The sequence below is a fragment of the Leptonotus elevatus genome, chromosome 2 (genome assembly GCF_054856555.1).
Source record: "Leptonotus elevatus isolate MCC_2025b chromosome 2, RoL_Lele_1.0, whole genome shotgun sequence".
NCBI lineage: Eukaryota > Metazoa > Chordata > Actinopteri > Syngnathiformes > Syngnathidae > Leptonotus > Leptonotus elevatus.
In genome coordinates, this window is record NC_141240.1 from 19,620,366 (window position 1) to 19,646,238 (window position 25,873).

A 25,873-nucleotide genomic window follows, 5' to 3' on the forward strand; every position below is an offset into this window, starting at 1 on the left:
TTTCTTACTAAATTCTAAGTGGCTATCAAAATTTATATTAGAACAAGGTAGCCGAGCCCAAGCATGTGACAACAATAAAACAACCAATTGGAAAAAAGTACGTACAAAATCTGTATATAAAGAATTTTCTTAAAATAAAGATGTACGGCCATCTGTGATTGTTAAATAGTTTAGTCATTTATACTTGACAGATTTCATGAAGTCCTTGTAAAGTCAAATTTGCTTACAAGTTACTTAAATTTCTTTGTTACATGTAATAGTTTCTAAAAAATAATATGTAAACAATCCATTCAGTGGTAGCTTATTACATTTTTTAGGGCAACATTGTAATCACGGTTTCTGTTAGAGGGCCGGACTGAAACTCCTAAGAATGTTAAGATTTAAGTACTGTACAGTATTTGGTGAAAAAAAAAACATGCTTGTAATAGCTGGGGGAAAAATGTTTTTGTACAGATTTTCTGCCAAAATGAAAATAAGAAATCAATTTAGCAAGAAACATAAAGGAAACAGTTTTTTTCTTTAGTGGTCTACAGGTCATATATGGCTTTCTCACCTGTGCAACATTTTGTCTGGTACAATTATTTCATTTTTTTTCTCGACGAATATGAAAAAGTCTAATATTAGCATATCCTTTGTTTGTTTTTTGGGCTAAAATAAAATACTCAATTTGCACTGCAACTACTCAACAACTAGTCTTCCATGATTTAAAATCAATGTACTGGACCTATAAGCAAAGAGTAACATGAATCTGAAGCAACCAACCGAAATGGAGCAATGTTTAGTGTGATCAGGTCACTACACTTAGACATTGAATAATATTCAATATAGAGTTTTTTTGTTTTTGTCAGTGGTGGCGGGCTGACTCCAATTTTTGCACTAACTCGTAGAAGAACAATTCAAGTCAACGTTTGAAGAATCCTTTCCTGGTGTGGAAATGACTTATTGAGGTATCATCTTCTTAGGAAGTGTCTTTGTGTTTTTTCTCTGAAATCCTCCTTCTTTCTCAAAGACCTCGGCCTTCTTATGTTTGGACATAGAACTGCGGCTGCCTCCTGTAATACCTCAACTTGCTTTTGCAGGATTATTGAGATCAGATGAACATTGGATGCCACTTCTCAGCGCAGATGCTAAATTTAAGATTAACAGGGTCCAAGCTCACAGATGTTGCCAAATGTTAGCCCCCTGGGATACCAGAAGAGTCAGTACGCATTTTTGTCTGAGGACAACACATGCTGATGGTGTTTTCACCACAAATGCATATTCCTTCAAAATAGGCCAGGGGAACGATATTGGATCTCTCCAATGGGGGAGAAAAATGTATTGGCATTGTTAACAGTGAAATAATCTACCAGCCACAAATGAGAGAACCGTGTTTATTTGTCAGTGCTGGAAGATGACGACATTAACATGTTAAGCATAGATTGCATCCGGAAAGTATTCAGTGGGTTTTACTTTTTCCACATTGTGCTTTCTTACAGCATTATTCTAAAATGCATTATTATTTCCCCCCTTGCAATTTTACACCTAGCATGAAAACCGTTTGATGAAATATGGAAAAAGTGTAGCACTCTGAATACTGAGCCGATGCCCTGTATCGAGGAGACGGTGATTCATAACAATTGTAAACAAAAACTTCATACAAAGACATGAGTCAGTTGTTTCCTCTGTAATAACAAATGTGACATGAAAATGGGAATCGCAAGTTTCAATTCTGCATACTTTTAAAAATATTTAAACAGAAACCCAAATGCATCTCTGATTTGAATGTTTTCTCCAAAAAAAAAGCCATTTTAGCTCTGCTGCTGCAATTTAGTATTAGGAAGGGGGTAAATTATTTTTTTATTGTGACATAAACTGTATGAATTATTTTGCAGTCTGATATCTGAATCTTAAAACTATTCAACACGCAGGTTTAATATTAAATACAGTGTCCGGCAGTGAAGCAAATGCAAAGCTCTCCCTTCACTTCTAATTCCAAATTTGTCCACACACATTACATTCACACATCAAAATACCATGGTGAACCCCGACTTACGAGTTCAATTTACTCCACGATTGAACTTGTAACTCAATTGTCTCGTATATCTCAAATTGAGCAGACCGCAGGATGCTTGAGCAGATGTGTTCTCTGCCGCCATGTACTGACAGCATATCTGAAGTCGACTCATACCTCAAATGTTTGGCTCACAAAGACAAAAAAATCAGCTGAACGGCCAGTAATTTAGAAAACCCGTAAGTCTGTGCAATCCAAAATAATACCACTGACCCATTATACTCATAATTTTTAGCCTGAACAAAAAACACTTACCTGCACCAAGTTTTTTAACAGGGGCGGAGCTATGTGGTGGTCAATGATGACCGCCCACACATGTATCTAGGGGAAGATTTTGCTAAAAGTCATCCTGTGGTGCAGATCATTATTTCTCCCATGTCCACACTATTACATTACGCTGGGGCACTTTTGATACTCTACCAACCATACATATGAATTGGCCTTCTATCTAAATAAGTATTGATACTATTGTGCTGCAATTAACCATATCCACAAATTCATATGTGCCAATGGATGAAATAGTGAAGCTTGTGGTAAAAATATTCACAAGCACCTCACCGGGTCCATTCAAGAGCGTCTTTCAATTTATTATATCCACACTTTACTCTTTACGGCTACCGCACATTGCACCATGTCAGTCAAGGAGCACACAGGTTGTGACTGAAAGAGGATGCGGTCTACAATAAAGACAAAAATTAAGATATATTAAAACACGGGAGTTGCTCTTGTTCATGTCAAAGAACGCATTCAAGTGAATGGACCTAACGATGTGCGTGCTGCTAGTGAATGTTTTACCCAGAACCTCCAATATTTCATCCTCAGGTACATATGAAGTTGTATATATGGTTAATCACTGTTGTAAGACACAATATATGAGTATGTTTATTGATGCCTGTTGTAATGCAGAAGCAACGCAGGCCAGACTAGGCCAAGCGAGCAGAGAGAGGGTCCAAGTCGTTCTAGAACCTGTTATGGAAAACTGCATTTAGTGAGTGGCTGTGTCACCCTGGCCACCCCACTGAAAAAGTTCTGGCTCCGCCCCTGCCTTTTAATACTTCCGCCTATTATTGATATAAACAAAGATGTTATGACACATTCAGACTACAACAGAAAAATACAACATGGTCTTCGTTCTGAATTGACAGTTATAGGTGTCTGTACAGAAGTGTTACCGTTACAAACAACAAATATACAACGACTAAGAAAGCCACTAAAATGTATTCTGCCACGATAAAAAAATTAAAAATAAAAGCCAACCATTAGGGAGCAGAAATTTCAGAGAAGTCACATACAGTACTTTGTACAAAGAAACGTGCGAAAGTTTGACGTAGTTCCATCAAGGAGGCATGCCTCTTGCAGGATGCTGTCTAGGATGTCCTCAGCAAGTCGCTGTAAACTGAAATCAAGAAGAGAATAGGAAAATACAATGAGGCTGAACATTTGCGCTGGTTCAAAATTGTGCCTGGTAAAGCACTGACAAGAATCTACAGGAAGTACAAGTACAGATCATTTTGTTTAATTAATTTTCATTTTAAAATGAAGCCAACTTAAATCCAAATGTTCTAATAGGTTTACAATGTGTCTAAAATATTTGGGAGGGGTAGGACCAGTAAAAATAAATAAATGTTTTGTTTTTTTCCTACGGTCTCTCAGTCTTTGTTGGCCACGTAATTATGTTAGGTCAAAATAAAGAAAGAAAAGAAAAACACAGTGCAACAAAATAAAGCAGCCTACCTTGAGGATCAGACTGGGCAGGATGTCGGGTTTTACCACTTTCTGGGTCAGCACCTGCTCACAAATTGTTTTACTTAGCGCTGTACTGGTAGCACGTCAGAGCAACACAGTACTTAAGAAGTCATAAAGATGAAGTACCTCCCTGTATCTTGAAACACAGCTTTTTCTTCTGGTAAGCAAAGTAACTGGATGCTGCTCCTAAAAGAGCCACCCCAATAGCGCTGGCGATTCCTGCGATTGCTCCGGAACCAGCCTCTGCAAGACCAAAAGAAATTCTGTACACTAAGCCAGATGGGGATCATTTGGTTTTACGTGGCCTTGACCGTTATCAGTCCTGAACCCAGTTGTACTGTTTCTTGGCTTGAAAAAAATGCAAATCAATCAAAACCCGCTAAAATAACACAACAGCTGGGCTTCGTCCTATTAATCGATCGAAATCACTTAAGTTTATACATGTAAACAAAGTGTATTTATTCTTAAATCAGTATAGGCCGTGTTACCTGCCTTTTTAACTCATTCACTGCCATTGACGGTTATAGACGTCAAAAATTCATTTGAACTATTTCTATTAGTTTAACTTTTTTTCACTTGTTAAGAGTATGAAAACCTAGACTTTTTTTAATTGTACATTAGAACAGATATACAATTAGTGATTAATCATGAGTTAACTAGTGAAGTCATGCGATTAATTACGATTAAAAAATGTAATCGCCAGACACCCCTAATTTTTAAGAATCTTTTCTTTTTTTAAATTGTGTCAGGCGATTAAAATTTTTGATTGTAATTAACTGCATGACTTCAATAGTTAACTCACGATTAATCACAATTTTTTTTATATCTGTTCTAAATGTACAGTAATTTTTTTTCTAGGTTTTCACACTCTTGTTAACAAAAGTGGAAAAAATGTTAAACTAATAGAAACAGTTCAAATGAATTTTTGACGTCTATAGCCGTCAATGGCAGTGAATGAGTTAACTCTTTTACTGCCAGACATTTTCATAGCAGTGTCCCGTACCTTCAAGTCGGGTGACATCCGCATTACATGAGCCGACACAAATCTCGTGCAGTCAAACAAAGCAGCTTGTTAAACCTAAGAGGCAATCGGATAACTACAACTTGACAAACGAAGAACACATTGTTATTGTTGGCTATGATGAGAATGTTCTCAGGCGTGCTGGGTGTGTCCTGACATGAGGTGGTGACAGAAAAAAATGGAAATGTATTGTCAGTTGGTAGATACTTTATTGATCCCAACGGAACTTCTGGTTGCTTTAACATCCTGCCACGAGACTTTGATTTAAAAGGAGACATCCGCAATAATGCCCCTTAGAAGACAGCCGTTAGTGTTTTTTTTCCTCTCTCTCCCTCCATGTAACATAATTTTATACATGACTCATAGTACCTCATAAACAGACGACTCAATACAGAAACGTAGAGACACACCCACCATCAACATGCAATCACATGACATTCAGATTAACAGGAATGATACAATTAATAGTGAACCAATAGCACACAATTATGCAGAAGCAGTTTACAATGATTCTGAAATTAAATGTCAATAACGGAAGAGTTTCATTGTGTACAGCCAACATAATTAATTTCTGTTATTCAATTTCCATTCACGTCAGCCATTTCATATCATTCCAAATGTATCATTTGTGTATTTGATTAAATTAGAGGTGGGATAGGTAAAAAAAAGAAAAGAAAAAAAAGAGTGTTTTTAGCATGTTGCAGATACCAACAATGGTACAATATAAAAATAATCAATGAGCGAAAGTTGTTTTTTCTTCTTCTTTTGAAATATTCACTTCAGTAGGTTAACTTTAAATTAAACAAATGTGTTAAGAGAACTTTTGGAGAACGACAACCACACTGCCTTTCAGCATTAGAGCTCGTTAGGGAGATGTGTGGCATACTGCATGTCAGTACAACTTCAAAGTCTGTCTTACATCTATTCTCTTATGTAGAAGCATAACAGACTTCAATCTCCCACCCTGCATAGGTAGGTAACTTACAGAGAGAATAGTGAGCTGGGAAAAAAAAAGTCTGTTTGGATGGCTAGGGTGTGGGGCTATTTTTACAGTTGTTTTAAGAATGACTGGAGCTGCAAGAAGAACCGCTTTGGTAAACATGACGTGTCAGCGGTGAATTGTGGAAGGGAGGAAGACATAATGTAACAACAAATACACAAAACCCTGACAACGTCCCGAAAAGATTCCCTGTATCAATCCTACAAAAGCCAAAGGTGAGCAGGCCTCCTGAATTAAACAACATATTGCCAAGTCCATTCCCACTTGACTTCCTGTCGGTAGTCGTATCAGATTCAAGTAAGTACCATAGTAGAAAGGGTCAAAACCAAAAGCAACGGTCAATCAGGGCATGGCCTGCACAAGCTCCATGGCCCTCTCTAAGAGCGGCGCTAAGATCTTTTTTATATTGGACATCCACATAATGATTTCCTCGGGCATGTTACAATTTAGCATCTTCAGGATTTGTCGCCACAGGTCTGGATCTGCAACAACACAAAATTGCAGCATGGTTTTAGCCAGGCGGACTAGACCAGGAGCCATTTCATTCATTTCTTAAGTCGAGGAGGCCTCCTTCTCACTCTGCTCTATCCATTCCAAGACCAAACGTCAAGTGGCACAGCCACTAACAGCACACGGCACCACATTACCGAGACGCACAAACTGACATTGCCCTTACAGCCGGCAGGTTTAGGCTGACAGTCAAATAATCGATTCCTTAAGTGAAAACATTGATAGCTTGATTTATTAGATTAATTCATGACCAAGCCCCTAACTCAATTTACTAGTATATCAAATAGCGTACATCTGCTCGAGCCTACCAAAACCACCACAAAATTATTATTTTTTTAAACACTGTATTGAATAAAAACTCAATATAAAAGAGAATGTAAAGAAATAAATTGCCTGGTTTTATAAAGTGTAATTACTCCACCATGGAACAAGCCGGTAGTCACAACAACAACTGTATGCCTTTAGGGGGCGTGGCCTGGTGAGTAATGTCACAAACATGGCCGGTTAATCTCTGTGAACTACTGCTTAATAAATAGCTGAAAGTGCATTGGCGACTGTGACTCTCCTTTTTAACTCGAGTGACTCATTTGTCTTCCGCACAGTTTCATGACCAAACCTCGAGTAAATCCATTTCTCTTCGCCGGTACTAGTCAATAAAAAAGATTTTTGGAAAAGTAGAGCTGTTCATGGCTTTCCATTGACCTTACAGCACACATAAAAACTCAAGATGCCCACTTAGATGTAAAATGTGAGCACAAGGTCCAAAATGTACTAGCAAGCAAAACTCCAGCAACAAGCTCTGGTTAACCCGCAGTACGATGTCTTTCGGCAGGAAACGGGAAATGTGATTCATGGGCTCTAATGTTGCCAGCAGAAGTCATAAGGTATCAAGAAAAAAAAACAGGACGTTATAAAAGGCAGAGAATAAAGTTACCTTGAGGCTGATCAGCACCACCTGGAAAGATGACAAAATGTAATTATTCTATTGTACAGTGTAAAATTAACCACAGCATACTGTTTTTGTTTTTGACACAGTCTGCCTGCCTGCAATCACGAGAGATGTGTAATATTTGTTATCCTTTTATGTACTGTGGCTAAATGAGGTCACCAAACACTAGAATCCTCTCAGCTCAACAAGCACAATAATAAACATACAGTAGTTAAATAAAAAATCGGACTGTTGATCAAAAGTGAGTTTGCCGACGGCGAGGAAATCTTATCACGTCGCTAAAGACTTGCAATGTGCTAAAGGTTATTCTTTTTTCTTTATTCTTTGACTTATCTCCAAGGGAGGGCTATTTATAAACGGTGCCCCTCGCTCTGAAGCGTTACACTTAGAAAGTTATAACATCGAAACAACAACAATTCCGTTATCTTAACACAATAGTGTTGATTATTACCACGATCATGAAGACAACCAAAAGTAACCGAGTGATCACATGACTGCAAATATGGGAAGTGTGTGTGCGTGATGATGAGTGAGTGCTTGTCGGAGCATGTTGAGCACGTGCGCCTTCACGGAACACGTCTGTCACACTGACAATTTTTGACTGGTACTATATGCCTGCAAAAAGTCATTATGTTGCAAGGAACAACATACCTCCAGAGTTATAGTCAGAATCTTCTGATTGGCCTAAGTTTAAACCAGAAAGGCATGTATATGTTAGACATTTAAGGGAAAAAAAATAATAATCTTGTATTAACTATAATAAAAAATGATTATAGAAGGTGTCTTACCTCTGTCAGGCTTGTAGTCTCCACCATCACTGATATCAAATAAGTCGTTATCACCAAAGCTACCGCCACCTATGTGGAATTATCCAAATGACTATTGTTGAGGACAAAATATACTTGGTTTGCAAAAGAACATGTTGGGAGACGAGCTAAGATGCTGCTGGATGCAAAATGGTATTTGAATTGGATCGAAATCAATGAATATGAATTTCCAAACTCACCTCCGCCATGCTTTGGTGGATTGACGACTGGTTTGTCAGGTTTGGCATTCGGGTCTTAAAGAAAAAGGGAATGGGGAAACTTCAAGCATGGAATTAATGTTTAAGCTCCCACCAGTGTAGGGAAACGGAAAATATTCTTCCTTTGACATTGGGACAACAAGCTCTGAAGGTTTAACGAACACGTCTTACCTGGTTTTAGAGCATCCTCTAGGTCAAATCCAAAGCCACCTGAACAAATAAATACACATTTTTAGTAGTAGGTAGAGATAAGTAGAGTAAAGGCTGCTTAATTATGTCATCGTAAATATTGTTCAAGGACAAAACATGGACAAATCTACCAGAATCTCCAGGGTTGTTAGTCTTGGGCTTCTTAGGTTTCTCTGGTTCTGTTTCATCTTTAAAAGGAAAATACGGACACAGTATAAGCATGACGTAAAACAATTTTTTGTTTTTTTATAAACTTTGCATTAAGGAGTTTTTTTGTGCCATTAGGAAAAGTCCAATCAAAAATGTTCTTTACAGCAATATATCTTTTGCGCCCCCACTAGTCTAAACACGGTATTCTGAATAATATTGCAATTAAGCAGCCAAATCCACAAGTTGTTAGACATCTCAGGTGGCGGCCATTTTGCCACTTGCTATCAACTTCAAATGACATCCCAGTTGCTCAGGGCTCCGCATGCAAACATCGCATGACCAGAGCTAGAAAACAGGCGAGTCGTGACGGTCGTTACCCAGCCAGTCCAACAATTTTTTTCTGAACTGTTAACTGGGTTTCTAGCAACCACAAAGTGGACAGTCAGGCAATTGAATAAAGAGTCACAAATTCAGCGTCCGAACAGCACCAAATTCAAATACACTCGGTTTTGGCTTTTGCATGCAAATAACAAACGAATTGGACATTAAACTTAAAACAAGTCAAAACTCATGTTAACCTATGTTGTACATAAAACTGCAACATTTGCATTTTGGGCATCGTTAAATATATTTCCATTCCGATAAACAAATTCACGTTTTATTTATTCATTTATTTAATTAACTTTATATATCTTTAATTGTGGCAACAACAACAAAACTCCAAACTGCTCAGGATGAAGCACATGCATGTGAAACAAAAACGAGAAGGTCAATATACTGTTCATAGATGTTAAAGAAATATTGTCCATATTGGAATGGGATGCACAGGATAACAGTGTACTGCATATTTTACCTGGTCCAAAGGCATCTAAAAGGTCCAGACCTCCTATGGGGAGCAAAGAGGAATAAAAAAGGTTGATATATTTTCCATTAGGGTTGCAGGAAAGTTGGACGCTATCATATGCAAGAAGCGAGCTACACTCTGGACAGCTCACCAGACAATCACACATGGACAAACATTTCACACATGTGGACAAGTCAAGGAGAACATGCAAACTCCACACAGGACGGCCAGAGCTGAGATTCAAACCCTTAACCTCAGTGAGGCAGCCGTGTTAACCACTTTTTCCACCGTGCTGCCACAAAACAATAAAACACAGAAAATATAGGGGCCCCTGAGGGCCGGAGTTGGTGACCTCTGCTCTCAAACATCTACATTGTAGTATCAGAAAGATTCCAGGACTGGTGTCACAAAAAATGATATTGATCAAGCGTGGGAACGAGGAAGAAGATCACACTGAGCCAGATTGGGTGAGTACTCCAAAGCGGCTATGTTCTTCACTCTGGCGGAAAAGCTCTTTGTAGACGTGCTGGTTGATTGGCCCATCTTGAAGGGGCAAATTTGTCATTGATAGTTTGGGTTTGAAATATCTTTTGTGGAAATAGTCTTGGAACTTTTCTGGCACACCTTAAATACTATACGAATGTCAAATATATTTATTATGTTTACACAAAAGCAATTAAGCCCCAGCTTAATTAATTAATTAATAAAATTAAACAAAAACAAAAAAAGCATATTTTAAAAGCAAATCTGTACACATGACATACTTTTAAGGTTCGTACCACTGCTCTTGCATTTAGAAATAATTTCAAGGGCATTAGTTAGCCAGTTTATTGTGTAAAATAAGTAGCACATACAAATTAAGCAGCGCACAAAAGATTTACTTGGTTGTGTAAATTCACACTTACTGAATTGGCAAACAAATGAAAAGTAACATTTATACAATATGTCCCCTTTACACTAAGCTCTCATAATAAATCATGAATCTCGTAAACAAAAGTATACAAACCATCAAAATTAGGATTCTCTGGGACTTTCGGTTTGTCTTTGGGTTTTGGTGGTGTTGGATCTATTACAACGGAAACAAACAGTCAGTGTTCTAAATGTGTTTATCCGTTGATCACTCCATAAACATACTTGTAAGAAAACGTATATGAAACTAGATTTCTACATGAATTGGTCATAACATGTAATCTGATCCTCACATGAACTATACATTTGATTATAAATTGACCTTTAACTGACAGAAATGTAAAAATTATATTTATGCCAGTATATTGTAAAGGAGGCAAATAGTCAGCCAAGAAAATCATCAGGAGTACTCACCTATGTCATCAAAAGCATCATTCAGGTCAAATTCTGCATGAAAGAGAAAACAGTTTTTAATTAAATGTAGTGCTTTGTTGTATTCTACTATTCAACTAATAATAATTACATTTTGTACCTGCAAATACAATAGTCATTAAGATCAAATAATATAGCTTACTATATTATTTTGCTGACAAATCATGTGCCAGTATGACCTTTGACCTCCTACTCACAATCTTAACGAAACAAAAAAGGCCATAATGTCTGGCTGTCGTCATTGCAGCTCAAGGAAAGCTATCATAGTTTTGCCAATTTTAATTTTTTTGCTATTACAGTCATCTCTGCCAGTTTGCAACATTGGTGATTTTGTGCCATTTCCAGCCTGACAACAGTAAGATAACAACAGGAACCCAAAACAGTTGACAAAAACCTGATTTAAACCAAACAGATGTTCCTATTCATTGTTTATTGACATCAATTACAGTGGAGCTCCAATGACAACAGCAGGTCAGTAAGCACCAAGAAAGTCAGACCATGCCAATAGAATAACTCTTGTTCCGGGTTATCGTTTATTGATTCAGAGTCACTTTCCATTGTGAGGGAGTTTGGTGAATCTGCATAAGAGCTTTCCTCTCCCTCTTGTGTGGGGTGTCGGCCATTTATCCACATGCTTTGAATGTCTAGTTTGTGAGTCAACTGCTGTGCTGTCATTAATGCAGGCAGAGCGAGCGGAGTTGCATTATTTATGCTGAAAGCTTTATGCTACTTCATACAGTACTGTGTCATGGTTTCAAATTTTAAACAAAATGTTGAAGTGTTTTTGATTCTCAAGTAAAATGATTAAAATAGGACATTACAGTGACATTTTGATTTAATGATTATTAAATGTAGGCCAGCAAAAAAAATAAAAATAATAAAAAAATAAAAAAAATTGTTTTTTTGTTACTTAGATGGTCTACAAGCAGGGTTGAGGAATCCAGGGCCAGAAAGTAAAAAGCCTGCCGTAGACTGGCTTTAGCCACAGGTGCTTCTACCTAACTGGCAGGTAAATAAGCTCATCTCCCTCCACCTGTTGAGTAGAAGCACCTGTGTGGCTAAAGTCAAACTGTTTCAGGGTTTGTTCTTTCTGGATCTGGATTCCCCTACCCTACAAGATAGATAATTGGTAAAAAAAAAAAAAAAAAGGTAATTGTGTAAAAAAAAAAATATATATATATAAAATATATATATTTTATATATATATATATATATATATATATATATATATATATAAAAAAATAATATATATATATATATATATATATATATATATGTCACTCTATTTATGTGTCTTTGCTCATTAATGATATTGTTGTTATATTTGAACAGTTTTAGTCAAGAGTAAAACTAAATAGCATCAGAAATCCATCCAGCCATTATTTTTCTGATGCTCATTGGGATCACGAATGAGCTGGAGACGACCTCAGCTGACTCTCTCCTAGGGGCGGCCTACAGTACACCCATGACTGGTTGCCTCCCAATCACAGGATACATTAAAAATGGACAACCATTTGTACTCACATTTATGGACAATTTTAGAGTCGTCAACTAGCATGCAGACTTTTTTCAGAAATACATGGTAACTTTAAATATGCCTATCCCTTTGTACTTTATGCTTGTAAGTAAGATTGATAAACTATTTCATGATGATGATGATGATGATGATGATGATGATGATGATGTAATTAGGCTGAGACGTCCTAGGGAAAAATGATCTTCAGGACACAACGGACATACAGAAATCCTGAGTCTCAAACCAAATTAAAGCTCCAGAAAGAAGAAACATGAAAATGTAATTTTACATTATAGTTCCTTTGCAAGTGGAAAGAGGTCATTTTTTATATTTATAAATAATATGCGTGACTGTATTTTGTCCTGATTTTAGAACTGCATTATAGATCATATTGTGCACGTGATATTTGTCGTTTTCAGGGTTTGATTAATGCACATGGTGTCAAATGATACAAATCTGCAAATAAAATGAAGCACCCATCTAAAAGCATCTAGCCCAGGGGTCTCCAACGTGGTATCCGTAGGCACCAGGTAACCTGCAACTTGCTGCAAGGTACACATGAGTAGCCAGCAGGCCAGTTCTAAAATAGCTCCCCAATGACGGGACATTGTGATTTCCTGGGAATGTTGTAGAAATGATCATTTGAAACCGTTAACGCTGACAGTGTTGCACAGATTTATCAGTTTTCTTATTATTTTTTAACCATTTGCATTAAATGGTAACAAGAAGCAACTCTCACCTTCAAAAAGGCCGGTGACCCCTGGTCTACCATGTTTTGTTTAGCTGAGGCAGAACTACAATATTTACTAGATTTAGGAAATTAAATTGCTCTTGAAATTAATTAAACATTGTGACTAATTAATTACATAGTTTGGATTGTCGGAAAGCTCAAGAGTTAATATTTTGACTATATTTTTCCATTACGTCAGTTTCAACAGATTTTAGTAATGGTGGCAGAAGTACTACCATTGTATTGCACACTTTTATTAAGTAGTTCAGTCCGAGGTATGATGTTAACTTTAAGCTAAATATGCAGCCAGTCATGTTCATGTTTGGCGGTGACTCAGAAGCTCCATGCAAAACGAGACACTTTGGGGAACCCTATTAATAAAGAGTTCCTGGGCGACTACTGTGACCGTATAACGCCACACAATTGCAAAACTATTGAATCGTTTATTAACGCAGCTTTCAAACAAGCATTAGACTATCAAAATAGAAAACGGTGGGAAACTTGCCGTTCTGCGTCAATGCCCCAGTCACCAGGAGGAGTAAAGCGGGGAGCAGACAAAACTTCATATTGACATAAAAAAAAGTATTAGCTCCTCAGTTTTCAAGTATCCAGACAGGAAAGAAAGTTACAAGCAAAATGAGGTACGTGATTCGAGGCCGTTCCAATGTGCGTGATTAGCTCGGAGATATTTCAGGGGCAGCACGGGAGAGAACACGACTTCTCAGTGGTATCCAGTTACAAAAGCTTTCATGAGTCAACTTGGTACCAGACCAGCTGGGTGTGGCAGGGCGTTCCTCTAAAAGGAAACATGTTTAGTTTTTGTGACTAATGAAAATGACTAGTACAAGTGAGTTGGACAAAACATTGTTTTAAAGAATGGATTTGAGAAAGTGTTAACACATACAATTGAACATTTTGAGAGGTTACAAGCTCGACTGGCTGCTCCAATGTGTAGCGGCAACTTTTACAAACTCTACTCCCGCCTAGTGCATGCAAGGAGAAATACATTTTGAATGTGGATTCCCTTCACCAAGTGTTTGAGATTGTAAACCCAAAAGTGAGGTGTGGGGGGAGAAGGCAAATTGTTCAAGGAGTACAGAGGTAGGATTGTTGTAAATACTATATACAGTATGCAGAGGTGGCAAAAGTACTTATTCTGATCAATTTAGCATTATAATATTAGTAACAGTAACCCTCGATCTATGCCTAGTGACAATTTTAATCTTACGTCTCAAGCATACTTGCCATTTTGCCTTGTGAGAGTCAAAACGGCGACGGTCAACTCGATGAAAGGAAGCACACTATAGGCATTTCGTTGTATTTTCATTTATGACGTTTATTTTGATTTCAAAATGTGATGAAATCTCGTTTGACTACTATAACAATCTGCCTGGTTTGTAAACTAGTCACAGAAAAAAAATCTGCCGTTTATTTTCACCGTGTACAGATTATGTGTACCATAAGTAAATATGAGTTTTGGGAAATCGTGATTGGTAGGTTGATAGGCCACCACAAGTCAAACCCCCCAACGACCCGCAAGAATAGCGAACATCCTTGTATACCATTGACGCCCAATAAAGTGCATTTGCGGGGTGGGGGGACTTTTCAAACACCCACCAAAAAATAAAAATAAAATGAAAAATACCGCTGATAAACGTTAATATACGTTATCCCCCAAAAAATTGCATATTCTCCCCATTCCTGCGTGGATTTTGTCGGGGTACTGCGGGGTCCTCCCACTTATTAAAAACATGTAGGTAGGCTGATTGAAGACTCTAAAATCTAAATTGTCTAAGTGTAAATTTGTAGCGGTGTAACAAAAACTGATTTGAACCTGAAAATCGGTTTTGATATGAAAGATGTGAGTTGAATCGTATCGCACCCATGTATCAAGATATGGATCTAATTGTCTTTCATTGGAGAGCTGCACACCCCTAGTCTAGTTTAGTCTATATGTGATCAACTACCTACCTAGGAATGACCAGTTCAGTGTGTACCAGACCTCTCTCCCAGTCAACTGGGTAGGGTCCGCTCCAGCACACCCACAGTATAAGCATGCGGTACAGAGAATGGATAGATGTATCATGTATGAAAACCACTATTCATACCAAAATTGAGCTGTATTAAATGAAGAGTGCAAATGGAATTTCTCGTTTGTAAGTGTTAGATAAACCTTTCTCTGGTCACTGTTCAAACATTGCAAGCGTCAGTTCAGAAGCTGTAGTATCCTTAACATCAAATATACCCTTGGGAAAGAAGAATAACCTCACCACACAGTGTGCATGATATCAATTCATTTAGACAAAACGCGCTACTCTGAAATAAGGAGTTCACATTCATCTAGCTATACAGTAGCAATCCTAACCTTATTAATAGCGAGAGGAATCTGAGTGATGATCAACCACGGAAATTCCTGAATGGTTGGTTATAAAAGAATTCTTTGTAATCATTCAGTAAAAGTTTGTTCAGCATCATAATCTTATGCTGCGTGCCTTTGGACAACTATAAGTTGTTACGGGTGGCACTTTTGAGAATTACAATGTTCATGAAATACAGTGTTTTTCCAAAAACAAACCCTGGGTGACTCCTGAATTGAAGACTACTGAAAGAGAAGAGTGTGGGGAGAAAAAGTATGAAAAAAGAAGTGCAAAAAAATACTTCACTTTTTTTCTCTTACAGTTGGTGCATTGTATACTGTACAAGTTTATTTTTGTACCCAGTTCACTCTTGTTAAGTGTTGTTTTAAATATTTGTATTATATTGTAATCTCTTAAGGAGAAACTCAACAAAGAAATAGAGTAGCAATAGATGTATTATTGAAGAATTTGTTCATTTTTAGTTTCTATTTTATAAATGTATGTACTCAACTCAACTTGATAGAACACTTAAACAACAACAACAATAACAATCATAGTTGTGCATACAAAGTGCTGACGTACGTAAAGTGAAAATTAGACAAAGGTTTTGCTAGACAATGTACGTTCACTTTTGTTGTTGTTATTGTTGTTGTCATTATTATTATTACGATTATTTACAAGTGTTAATACATTAACATGATTTAAGCAACACCCCCCCCCCCCCCCCCCCTCCAAAAAACAAACAAACACAACCTATGAGGAGTGGAGAAGAATTACCGGTACTAAATTTTACTTTAGCCCCATGTGTGGAATTTCCCCAAAAATAATATAAGATTTACCACATAATACATTTTCAAAATTTAGACGAAACAGAACAGTGACAAAATGAATGAGGTATTGTTTCAGGTTCAACACTGAACATTTTACATCACTATCAGCAAATTTGGAAATTGCGACATTAGTCGGATTATTTATATATTTATTTATTTTTAACCATCTTTATTGAACCACAGAACAAGTACAGTATACCTGAAATGAACAAAATGAAACATATATTAGTATACTAGTCTACAACATGAAGGAAACGAATCAAAACCACACACAAAAAATAAACGATAATGCCAGGTGTTTCATATACATCTAAATAAATTACTCGGATTAAATTGTGTAAAAGAAGAATAATTATCTGACGCCTGGGTCGGCTGTGACGCTCGGTGACGTATTAACAACGGGGGCGGAACCATAGTGAGTTTGTTGTTTCCATCCAGGCGACCGACGGGACTATGCACACTCACAGTCAGACGCTGGAGAGGCAGGAAGAGGAATCATGAATCCGCTGTCTATTTTGGTGCCTCTTCTCAAACTTTACTACTGTGGAATCAGAGTTCTCATCTACCAGATGTTCAACAGATCTTTTACTCTACCAGGTTGGCTCTTTTATTATTTTCTATATTTTCATTGGTTTCTTATATAATAATAATAATAGATTGTAGGTTTGAATTGCAGAATATTAGAAAGTAGCCTAGTAGTATTATGACCTTTTTGTATTATTTATTTATTTGCTTTAAAATTTAATAAATATAAATAACATTTAAATATTCATAGATTCATATTTATATTTTATTTTATTGACAAGTGTGATATTTTTCAATTATGTATGAATAAGGCAGATGTGGCAAAACTAGTCTTACTCTGTACGACTACAGATACTTGTGTTAAAAAAAGACCGGTAAAAGTAGAATGACTGATTCCATATTTTACTGAAGTAAAAGAAAAGTACTGTCTGAAATGTACAAGTAAAGTAAAATATATTTTTTAACTGTTATTTATATACAGTAGTTACACAACCGTATAATATAGTACCTGTTGCGATAACTTGGTTGGTACCTAAAAAAAACTTCTCCACACAAAATAGTTTAAAATTGATTAAACAGTTACTAATCCCTCAAATTCACCTTACTACTCTGATGTGCATATTTTGTGTTGCACGCCTCTCACATACTGTATGCAGACATACAAGGGGCACAAAACTAGTGCTGCATCTCTGTTGTATTGGATACTGCCTTGCTCAATGGCACTGTACAGCACCCACGAAGCAGACTAACATTTCTCCAACAACTAGTTGCCGTTTTTTTGTGACCCTCTGTTTGCAAAGCCCAGGTACTTAATGATGAGCTAATGCCTAGTTGTATAATGCTCACACGGAGAAGAAAGGAAATACACTTGACGTTATCTATGTGTTCCCATAGCTTTGGCAGTGTTGTGAACTGCCTAATTAAATGCTAAATTGGCTAATGATAAAAAGTGAAAAATAATGCACTTTTTTCATAACATACAATGCTTTTAATGTTTTTATTTGTAGTTTACAACAGGCACGGCTGTGTGTACGTTAACAATTGGTGTTTTCAAATTCAATAACATCAGGCTCGCAATGCTGATACAGTCTGCATTTATGCTAAACTTGCATTGGCAAATATCGATAAACAATGGGCTTGTATGTTGCAATTCCCATGTAGATCGAATTCCATGATACATATTTGAAATAATGATAATCATGAATTAAAACTCCCCCGGAAGTGTAAAGTGTAAATTGTATTGTAATTTTGAATTTAAGGTTTTATATTTTTATTCGTATTTTTGTATTTACTTTACAGTTTTTTTTGTTCTGTGTTTTTATTTCGGGCTGTGCATTTTTAACACTTCGTTCGGTGACAACATCTGGGATGTTACATTTGCTGAATGACAATAAATCTCAGTCTGAGAAATGCACCACGCCAAGAATTCAGAATTCTGTCACTTGAATCAAAATCAACCAAAATCGTACTTAAAACTATATTTGCTTTATTGGTAAAGGCCGACTGACAAAGCAGCAAAAGATAAGGCTGTAAACTGATTTTTTTTTTTTTAAGGCGGGGGAAGTCAAACCAAATTGTGTGGTTTAGCATGTGAGAGTCACAAGGAGGGCATTATGCATTGCCGCCTTATTGCTCATAATCTGCACAACAATGCTACTTATTTAACTAGTTGCAAAGGGGTTTATCCCAAAGCGCGAAAAATTGATTAGGACTGACTAGCTACGGAACAGCTCTCAGTATGAAAGAGTACAGTTGTACCATTCAATCATCCATTTTCTACACTGACCTGGGTCGTGGGTGTGCTGGGGCCTGTCCCAGCTGACTTTGGGCAAGAGGGTTCCACCCTGGACTGTGGTTGCCCGCCAATCGCAGGGCACACATACTTTGTAGACATAGAAGCATTCATATTCACATTCACACCTTTGGACAATTTATAGAAAACCACAATAAAAGGTATTTTGTTCAATGACACCTCTCAATTAAATCTGGATTCTGTGAAAAAAGTGTTTTATATAGCTTTTTGATACGTATCATTAGAATATGCAGGTGGTTCTGAAGTAAGTATATTATTTTAGAAGAAAGAAAATCAGTTTGAGTCTGTACACCATATTTTGTACAAACAGTATCAGGAACATTTGGAAGAGACTTCTCACTAAACCATTTTGTATTCAGAACTTCAGACACCTCACACATTTTGTCAACTGAAAATAACCTTTTGCATTGTGTTCTCATGCGGTCCCGTCTCTTGTCTTACAGTCTTACAGAAGCAGAATGGAAGGGTCGGCATTGTTACTGGCGGTACAAGAGGAATGGGTTATGAAACTGCAAGACATCTGGCAAGACTTGGCATGCATGTCATCATTGGTAGGATTGTGTGACATTTAAATATGATTGCATATTGGACTCGGACCTTCCTCTTGCATGTTAAATTCCCATCCAAAAGGTTAGGAAGGGATTTGGTGGATTAGTCTTCTTTCACCATATTTGACATTTCAGATTACATATCCTCGGGTTTAAACTGAATTTTAAGATTAAAATATTTGATTTCAATGTTCTATATATTTTGATGTTAATAGCTTTAAATATTAATAAAGAGCTACTTGTTTTCTAATGACCTTTTTCTCATTCCTCATCATCATCTCCAGCTGGGAATGAAAAAGAGGAGGGCTTAGCTGCTGCAAGGACGATTCGGGGAGAATGCAGCGAGGGGAAAGGTAATTATTGTTCTTCATCATCACATCACTACATCATCAAAAACATCGTTAGCACCTTCTTTTAATCAAAGCCAACCTTACAAAAAAAGAAACAGCTGTCAAGCTAGTCGTGTAATCACCTGACTGTGTATCTATTTTATACATTTGCTATGATATAGTTTTTCCCCCCCACTTTGCGTAATCAGAATACAAGAGCTGTATCAACATTTTCACCAAATGTTCAGATAACGTTTGATCAATATTGTCAGAGGTGTTGTTTTGGTAGGTGTTGATTTAATGGTGTGTGACAGTTAACCCATGATACCTCGGCATTCGGGCCATGGTGTGAAAGTGGGCCAGAACGATCCCGAACTGTGTTCCGGTAAAAAAAATTGTTCAGGTCCGAAGATATGATGGCAACTGTCAAAACCCCATGTTAAATAAACTGCCAGGCTGCCACCCAAGAAGAAGAAAAAATAAATCTACTAACGTCAGATTTACATACACAACAAGTCACCAAAAGCGGGGGGAGCGTGAGGGGGCGCGATTGCATATTTTCTTAAAAAAAAGAAAAACTGTGGGGCATGTTATTTTCAGCAATCAGACACACAAAACACAAAAACACAATTTTGGAATATTGAACATTTATTTATAATTTAAATTGTTTTCACATTGATTTAATATCATACAACATTATTCGTAGGTCTTGCAAAAAATTTCACATGATATTGCCAACTTTGGGTTGTGAAAAATCTTTTCTTTTTTTTTTCTTTTTTTTTCATCGGTGTGTTTGCAGTTAGCAAGCTAAAATAGCTTGAAAGGCTTCGACGTACAGCAAGACCAGTTTATCCGTCCGGACACAAACAATTGAATGAATGACGTTTTATACCAGTAACCCGTGTCAACCAAAAGATAAATAGAACATACATTTGCTGCCACGAGACAAATATTGCTATGTTGAACGCAGCCGATAGCCAACGTGCATTCTACTGTTGTTAATCTCTTTACAAGATCATGTTACACGACTAACTTGTAATAAATTTCCAGCGGAGTTTCTCTTTCTGGACCTGACTTCCCTGAATTCAGTACGAACATTTGTCGAAATGTTCAAAGGCAAAGGGCTGCCCCTGCATCTGCTGGTTAACAATGGTAGGCTATTTTCTATCTAGCTTTTTCAATGTATTGTATGTCATTCCAGGTACGATTTTTTTTTCTGTACTAACATTTTCTCTCTCAAAATTATCTCTTTATTTTGCTTGTCAGCAAAAACTGCATTTTGTTGTGTACTGAATAGTATATTTTATTTCAGGTTAAACATATTTAAAGACAATTCTTTCAAATGGTATTCCTTGAACAATTGTATACACGCGACAATACAGTAGTATAAAATAAAATGTGTATAAAAGGGTACATTTAAAGTTTGAAGTTGCCTCACTGAAAATGTTTAACATTTCAGAAATATTTAAAAAGGGAATTTAATGGGTTGTTCATTATTAAGTAAAACGGCTTGTTTTCTTTTGTGTATTAATAATTGCACTTTAACCAAACAAAAACATAGTTTAACCAAAAACTTGATAACATTTTTTTGTAGGATACTCATTTACTAAAAATACTAGATAGCTGATTCCATTAAAGATCGAGTTTACGCTACCAGGGGCGCTTGCTAATTAAACACACAAACTGCTGTTCTCCCTTCCTAGCAAGCCGCAAGAGGCGACTCGAAGGGTTGGTCACAGGAAGATTTGCGGCACTCCGTAAAACTGAAATACTTTGAACAGAAACCACCAAGGAAGAAACTGTTGTAACTGGGTCGAATTGGCTTCCGGAGTCATCATAAGATACTTGATTGAATGACACTGGTGGAAGCCACTGATAGGAAGACAGAAATTTTGAACGCCAAGACGAAGATTGCATTTTGAAACGTTTGGACTATGTACAAAAATGAGCTCAAGATATGGCAAAGTTGAGACGCTTTCCTTTGGACATTCTTTGCATTAAGTGAAAGCACATAAGAGTCTTTGGACAGATAAAGCAAAGACAAAGTTGTATCAGAATGATGGATTGACAGAGGTATAGTGAAGGAAAGGAACAGCTCATAATCCAAAATATAATCCGAGTACGCAATGTGTTATGGCATAGGCATGTATGGCTGCTAATTCGTACAGCTACTGGGGGGGTGTCAAAGGCTATTTGCTTTAATGGATGCATAAACTCAACTTTATACAGCGTTTTCACAACAGCAGCATCAGTTGGTATTGCGATGATCCAAATGGTGTGTATTTGTTTACCTCTTTTATCAATATCGTGATAATACTGATAACCGTGGATTGTGAAGTATTCATGCTGTATTGATTCATTCATTTTAACTCATTCCCTGCCATTGACGGCTATAGACGTCAAAAATTCATTTTAAGTATTTCTATTAGTTTAACATTTTTTCCACTTTTGTTAACAAGAGTATGAAAACCTAGAATTTTTTTAATTGTTCATTTAGAACAGATATAAAAATTTGTGATTAATCGTGAGTTAACTAGTGAAGTCATGCGATTAATTACAATTAAAAAAAAAATTATGCCTCACGCCCCAAATTTTTAATAATCTTTTCTTTTTTTTTATTCATCCACTGCCATTGACGGCTATAAACGTCAAAAAATTATTTGAACTATTTCTATTAGTTTAATGTGTTTTCTACTTTTGTTAACAAGAGTATAAAAACCTAGACTTTTTTTTTGTACATTTAGAACAGATTTGTGATTAATCGTTAGTTAACTAGCGAAGTCATGCGATTAATTACAATTAAAAAATAATAATTGCCCGTCGCCCCTAATTTTATTTTTATTTTTTTATGAATTTATGGCAGTGAATGAGTTAATGGTGAAAGATGATGACAGGCTGTGTGTGTCACCGTGTAGCTGGGACCATGCTGATTCCCGAGAGGCAGACACAGGATGGATTTGAATTCCACTTTTCTCTCAACTACCTCGGCCACTTCCTGCTGACCAACCTGCTGCTCGACTTGCTGGAGAGATCAGGGAGACCAGGCTGCTGTTCTCGAATCGTCAACATGTCCTCTGCAACACACTATGCGGGGGTCATACACATGGACGATCTCAACAGGAGGTAAAAGATGTTCACAATGTCCTTGCTTGAACATGTTCCTTTCCTATTCATTTCGAACCTTTAAGTTCATTAGGAACGGTGGCTACAGCACAAAGCTTTAGGATTAACAATTTAAAAAAAATTCTCATTATATTGATACAGTAAGCCCGCGTTTACAGTCATGGCCGAAAAAGAACTAAAGAATAACAACAAAATGAATATCTGACCTCTTTTGTCCCTTGCCCAGGTTATCTTACAGCTCTCATGGTGCCTACGCCCAAAGCAAACTCGCCTTAGTCCTTTTCACTTATTACCTACAAGAGCAGATGACAGCCAAAGGTTCCTCAGTGATGATCAACGCAGTGGATCCTGGGATGGTGGACACGGCGCTCTACGACAACCTGTGGAGTCTTGCACAGGCACTCAAAAAACCCTTTGCAAAGACTTTGTTCAGGGTACGTCTAACATACACGTCAGTCTTTAACTAACTCTGTTTTGATGACTGAGGACCATGGTTATTTTAGTTAACTAAAACTAACGGAAAAAAATAAAACAAAAATTCAAAAAACAATTCCGTTAACGAAATAAAATAAAAACGAAAATGCTTTTAAAAAAACGAAAACTAAGTGAAACTACATTTTATGTTTACAAAACTAACTATAATTATAGCAAAAATGTATTTTCGTTTTAGTCTTTGGTAATCAATTTAATGCATAAGCATTCGGGGATGATTTATTTTGACATTTACCGGAATAAGGACATTTGATAGTGTGTTACACAAAAGTGACGTCATCTAGCAGCAGCCAATAGAAAAGCAGCTTCAGATGACGTTGCTCCCATGGTGTTTTTTAAATATTGCACACTAGTAATACACACTTTTAAAAAACTAAAACTAAAACTAATTCTGAAACTAACTAAAACTAAGCATTTATGAAATAACTCAAACTAATTAAAAAATAACAGAACCACCCTGAAAACGAATAAAAACTAACTAAAATGAAAATTTCCCAAACTATAATAACCCTGCTAAAGACTACAGTGTGCGTAGTACTAGGACCAAACTTCACCTTTCAAAATTCTTTAAAACAAACATTTGCGCTTTTTTGTTTTCACCCTCAGACTCCGACAGAGGGTGCCTCTATAATCATGTATGCCGCAGCTGCTGGTGAGATGGAAGGTGTGGGTGGCTGCTACCTCTACAATGGCGAAAAGAGACAATCAGCCGAAGACTCGTATGACTCTGATCTTCAAGCAGAGTTGTGGAAAAAGAGCTGCGAGCTTGCAGGCATACACAAGGCTTAATATGCAAGTGGCTGGCCTCCCAAGACCAATAGAGCCACATCAAACTGGAAGGAAGAAAATGATTGTACTTTGTGCTTTTTACACAATCACCATGTTGTGGAAATGGTCCAATTTAACTTCATTTATTATACAATTATTATTTATCTATTACAATGTTGAGTCTTTGTTCATCAGCAATGTATAGTTGTGACAGGAAGATCAACTAAATGCTCTTCCACTAGATGGCCAAAGGTCCAAGCTGTGATTGTAACTGTTGCCATTCATACAACTGAATTACTGTATAGCTTGTCCAACTAAACAAGTCCAGATTTCACAGTGAGTGAATATGTTTCGGAGTAAATTCATATGAGATCATCATTATTATGGTACTTTGTGTTACATTTTGGTTTGGTGGTTTGGTTTTCTAATGTACAACATGTGCCTGCCCTTGGCTTACTAAAAGTTGGGGTAACTGCATTAGACATACTTTTGATTATTGCAGTCCATTATAAGAAAATGTGTTGGCTCTTCAATCCTGTAATATTAACAGTTTGCTAGACTGATATGACAATGTCACTCTTTTTTTTTTTTTAAAGCTTGAATCAGTGTATTGACTTCATTTCCCTGTCATCAACATGATCAAACCCAGGGGTGGGCACACTCTGTCCTTCAGGGCCGGAGTCCTGCAGGTTTTGGATGTTTCCCTTCTCTAACACAGCTGATACATGATCAGCTCATCAGCAAGCTGCATAACCCTGATAAAAATCCTGTTGATTGGAATTAGCTTGTGTTGGAAAAGGGAAACCTCCAAAACCTGCAAGACTTTGGCCCTCGAGGACCGAGTTTGCCCACCTCTGATCTAACTTGAGAAAACAATACCTGTGTCCAGCTTTTTTCAATTCTTGAAATTGTTTTCTCAGGAGCCTTACAAATCGACCACGTTTGAATCACATGATACTGGTTGCACATTTTTTTGTGGAAAATAAAGATTTGCCGGACAAATTGTGTGCGTGTGTGTGTGCGTGCGCGTGCGTGCGTGTGTGTGTGAGGTCTTGTTTTTGTTACACAGTGGAGCCAACATTACGGGTTTTTACAGAGTTGTGGGGCCCACCAGTCCAAGAAGGGCCATTTTGCTGGGCCCCACAAGTTTAGACCTCTTTTTGAGGGTCAAGACTTGGTTTTAGAGTTTAGGTTTAAATTGGGTTATGGTTGAGGTTAGGGTAAGGAATAGGGGTAGGCAATCATTTTTGATAGTTGGGGTTAGGGGAAGGGGCTAGAAAATGCATTATGTCAATGAGATGGCCCCACAAAGATAGCACTGTGAGGGTGTGTGTGTGTGTTGGGGGGGGGGGGGGGTAAATCATCAATCAAATCCACACAATATACCTAGGAACATACGCACACAAAAGCATTTTCAATACTATGCATCATGAGATATATATAGCCTTTTCAAGATGCATTGTGGGATACATTGAGGGCACAATATAAGGGATAACCGAGCACATTTGAACAAAACAACATAGTCAACCAAAAATCACTCTAAAACCTGGGGTGTATTTCACAAAGCAGGTTTAGTGAGAACCCTGGGTCAAGAAACCCTGAAATCAGGGGCGTAACCAGAAATTTTTCATTGGGGTGGTCAGGGTGAAACCATGACTCATATAGGGGTTGGCATAAGTTCATACCTGAAATGTCTACATAAGTGGTTCTTAACCATGCGGCCATACCATTCGCATGCCGACCTTAGGCTGCATAAAATAATTTCAGAGTTTATGTTATGAATTCAATGCATTGGAGTTGCTCAGTTACAATAGAGTTTCTGCCACTTGGCGGCAATAAGGCAAATGTCAGTTACTGACCTATAGATATGTTGGCATTTCCAGACAGTTATCTTTTTGGACGGTACAGTTTCACATGCAGTCCATCATCTTCATCATACACAACGTAATCAGTCCTTACATTTGCTACGCTTTTTTCTTATAACCGTTTGAATAATGTAAAGTTAAGTGTGCTTC

The 25,873-nt window shown here is 37.2% G+C and overlaps 2 protein-coding genes across 3 annotated transcripts; one reads left to right on the forward strand and one right to left on the reverse strand.

The window, feature by feature from the left end:
* Positions 1-1,359: 1,359 nt before the first annotated feature.
* cd99 (CD99 molecule) lies at positions 1,360-13,824 on the reverse strand. Of its 2 annotated transcripts, XM_086069354.1 has the most exons (13): positions 13,579-13,824; positions 10,810-10,842; positions 10,493-10,552; positions 9,496-9,528; positions 8,624-8,680; positions 8,475-8,513; positions 8,286-8,339; positions 8,068-8,136; positions 7,931-7,963; positions 7,265-7,285; positions 3,926-4,042; positions 3,788-3,841; positions 1,360-3,449 (listed from the first exon to the last, which is right to left on the reverse strand). In XM_086069354.1, the coding sequence occupies exons 1-13, from the start codon at positions 13,637-13,639 to the stop codon at positions 3,421-3,423; spliced, it is 660 nt and encodes a 219-aa protein (XP_085925480.1). In that variant the 5' UTR covers positions 13,640-13,824; the 3' UTR covers positions 1,360-3,420. The 2 variants fall into 2 exon arrangements, with proteins under 2 accessions (XP_085925480.1, XP_085925481.1); XM_086069355.1 differs by lacking the exons at positions 1,360-3,449; positions 3,788-3,841; positions 3,926-4,042 and adding an exon at positions 5,010-6,302.
* Positions 13,825-14,035: 211 nt separating this feature from the next.
* Positions 14,036-24,860, forward strand: dhrsx (dehydrogenase/reductase (SDR family) X-linked). The gene is made up of 8 exons (XM_086068823.1): positions 14,036-14,174; positions 16,699-16,857; positions 19,042-19,149; positions 19,431-19,499; positions 20,526-20,627; positions 22,391-22,598; positions 22,825-23,032; positions 23,697-24,860. Exons 2-8 carry the CDS (start codon positions 16,758-16,760, stop codon positions 23,877-23,879), a joined length of 978 nt encoding a protein of 325 aa, XP_085924949.1. The 5' UTR covers positions 14,036-14,174; positions 16,699-16,757; the 3' UTR covers positions 23,880-24,860.
* Positions 24,861-25,873: the final 1,013 nt, after the last annotated feature.

Coding starts and splice junctions, on each gene's coding strand:
- cd99 (XM_086069354.1), bottom strand. CDS start 13,639: ATGAAGTTTTGTCTGCTCCCCGCTTTACTCCTCCTGGTGACTGGGGCA. Junction 8,137..8,285: donor TCCACCAAAGCATGGCGGAG/GTGAGTTTGGAA, acceptor AATTCCACATAG/GTGGCGGTAGCTTTGGTGAT. Junction 4,043..7,264: donor TGGTGCTGATCAGCCTCAAG/GTAACTTTATTC, acceptor TTGGTCTTGCAG/AGGCTGGTTCCGGAGCAATC.
- dhrsx (XM_086068823.1), top strand. CDS start 16,758: ATGAATCCGCTGTCTATTTTGGTGCCTCTTCTCAAACTTTACTACTGT. Junction 16,858..19,041: donor CAGATCTTTTACTCTACCAG/GTTGGCTCTTTT, acceptor CTTGTCTTACAG/TCTTACAGAAGCAGAATGGA. Junction 19,150..19,430: donor TGGCATGCATGTCATCATTG/GTAGGATTGTGT, acceptor CATCATCTCCAG/CTGGGAATGAAAAAGAGGAG.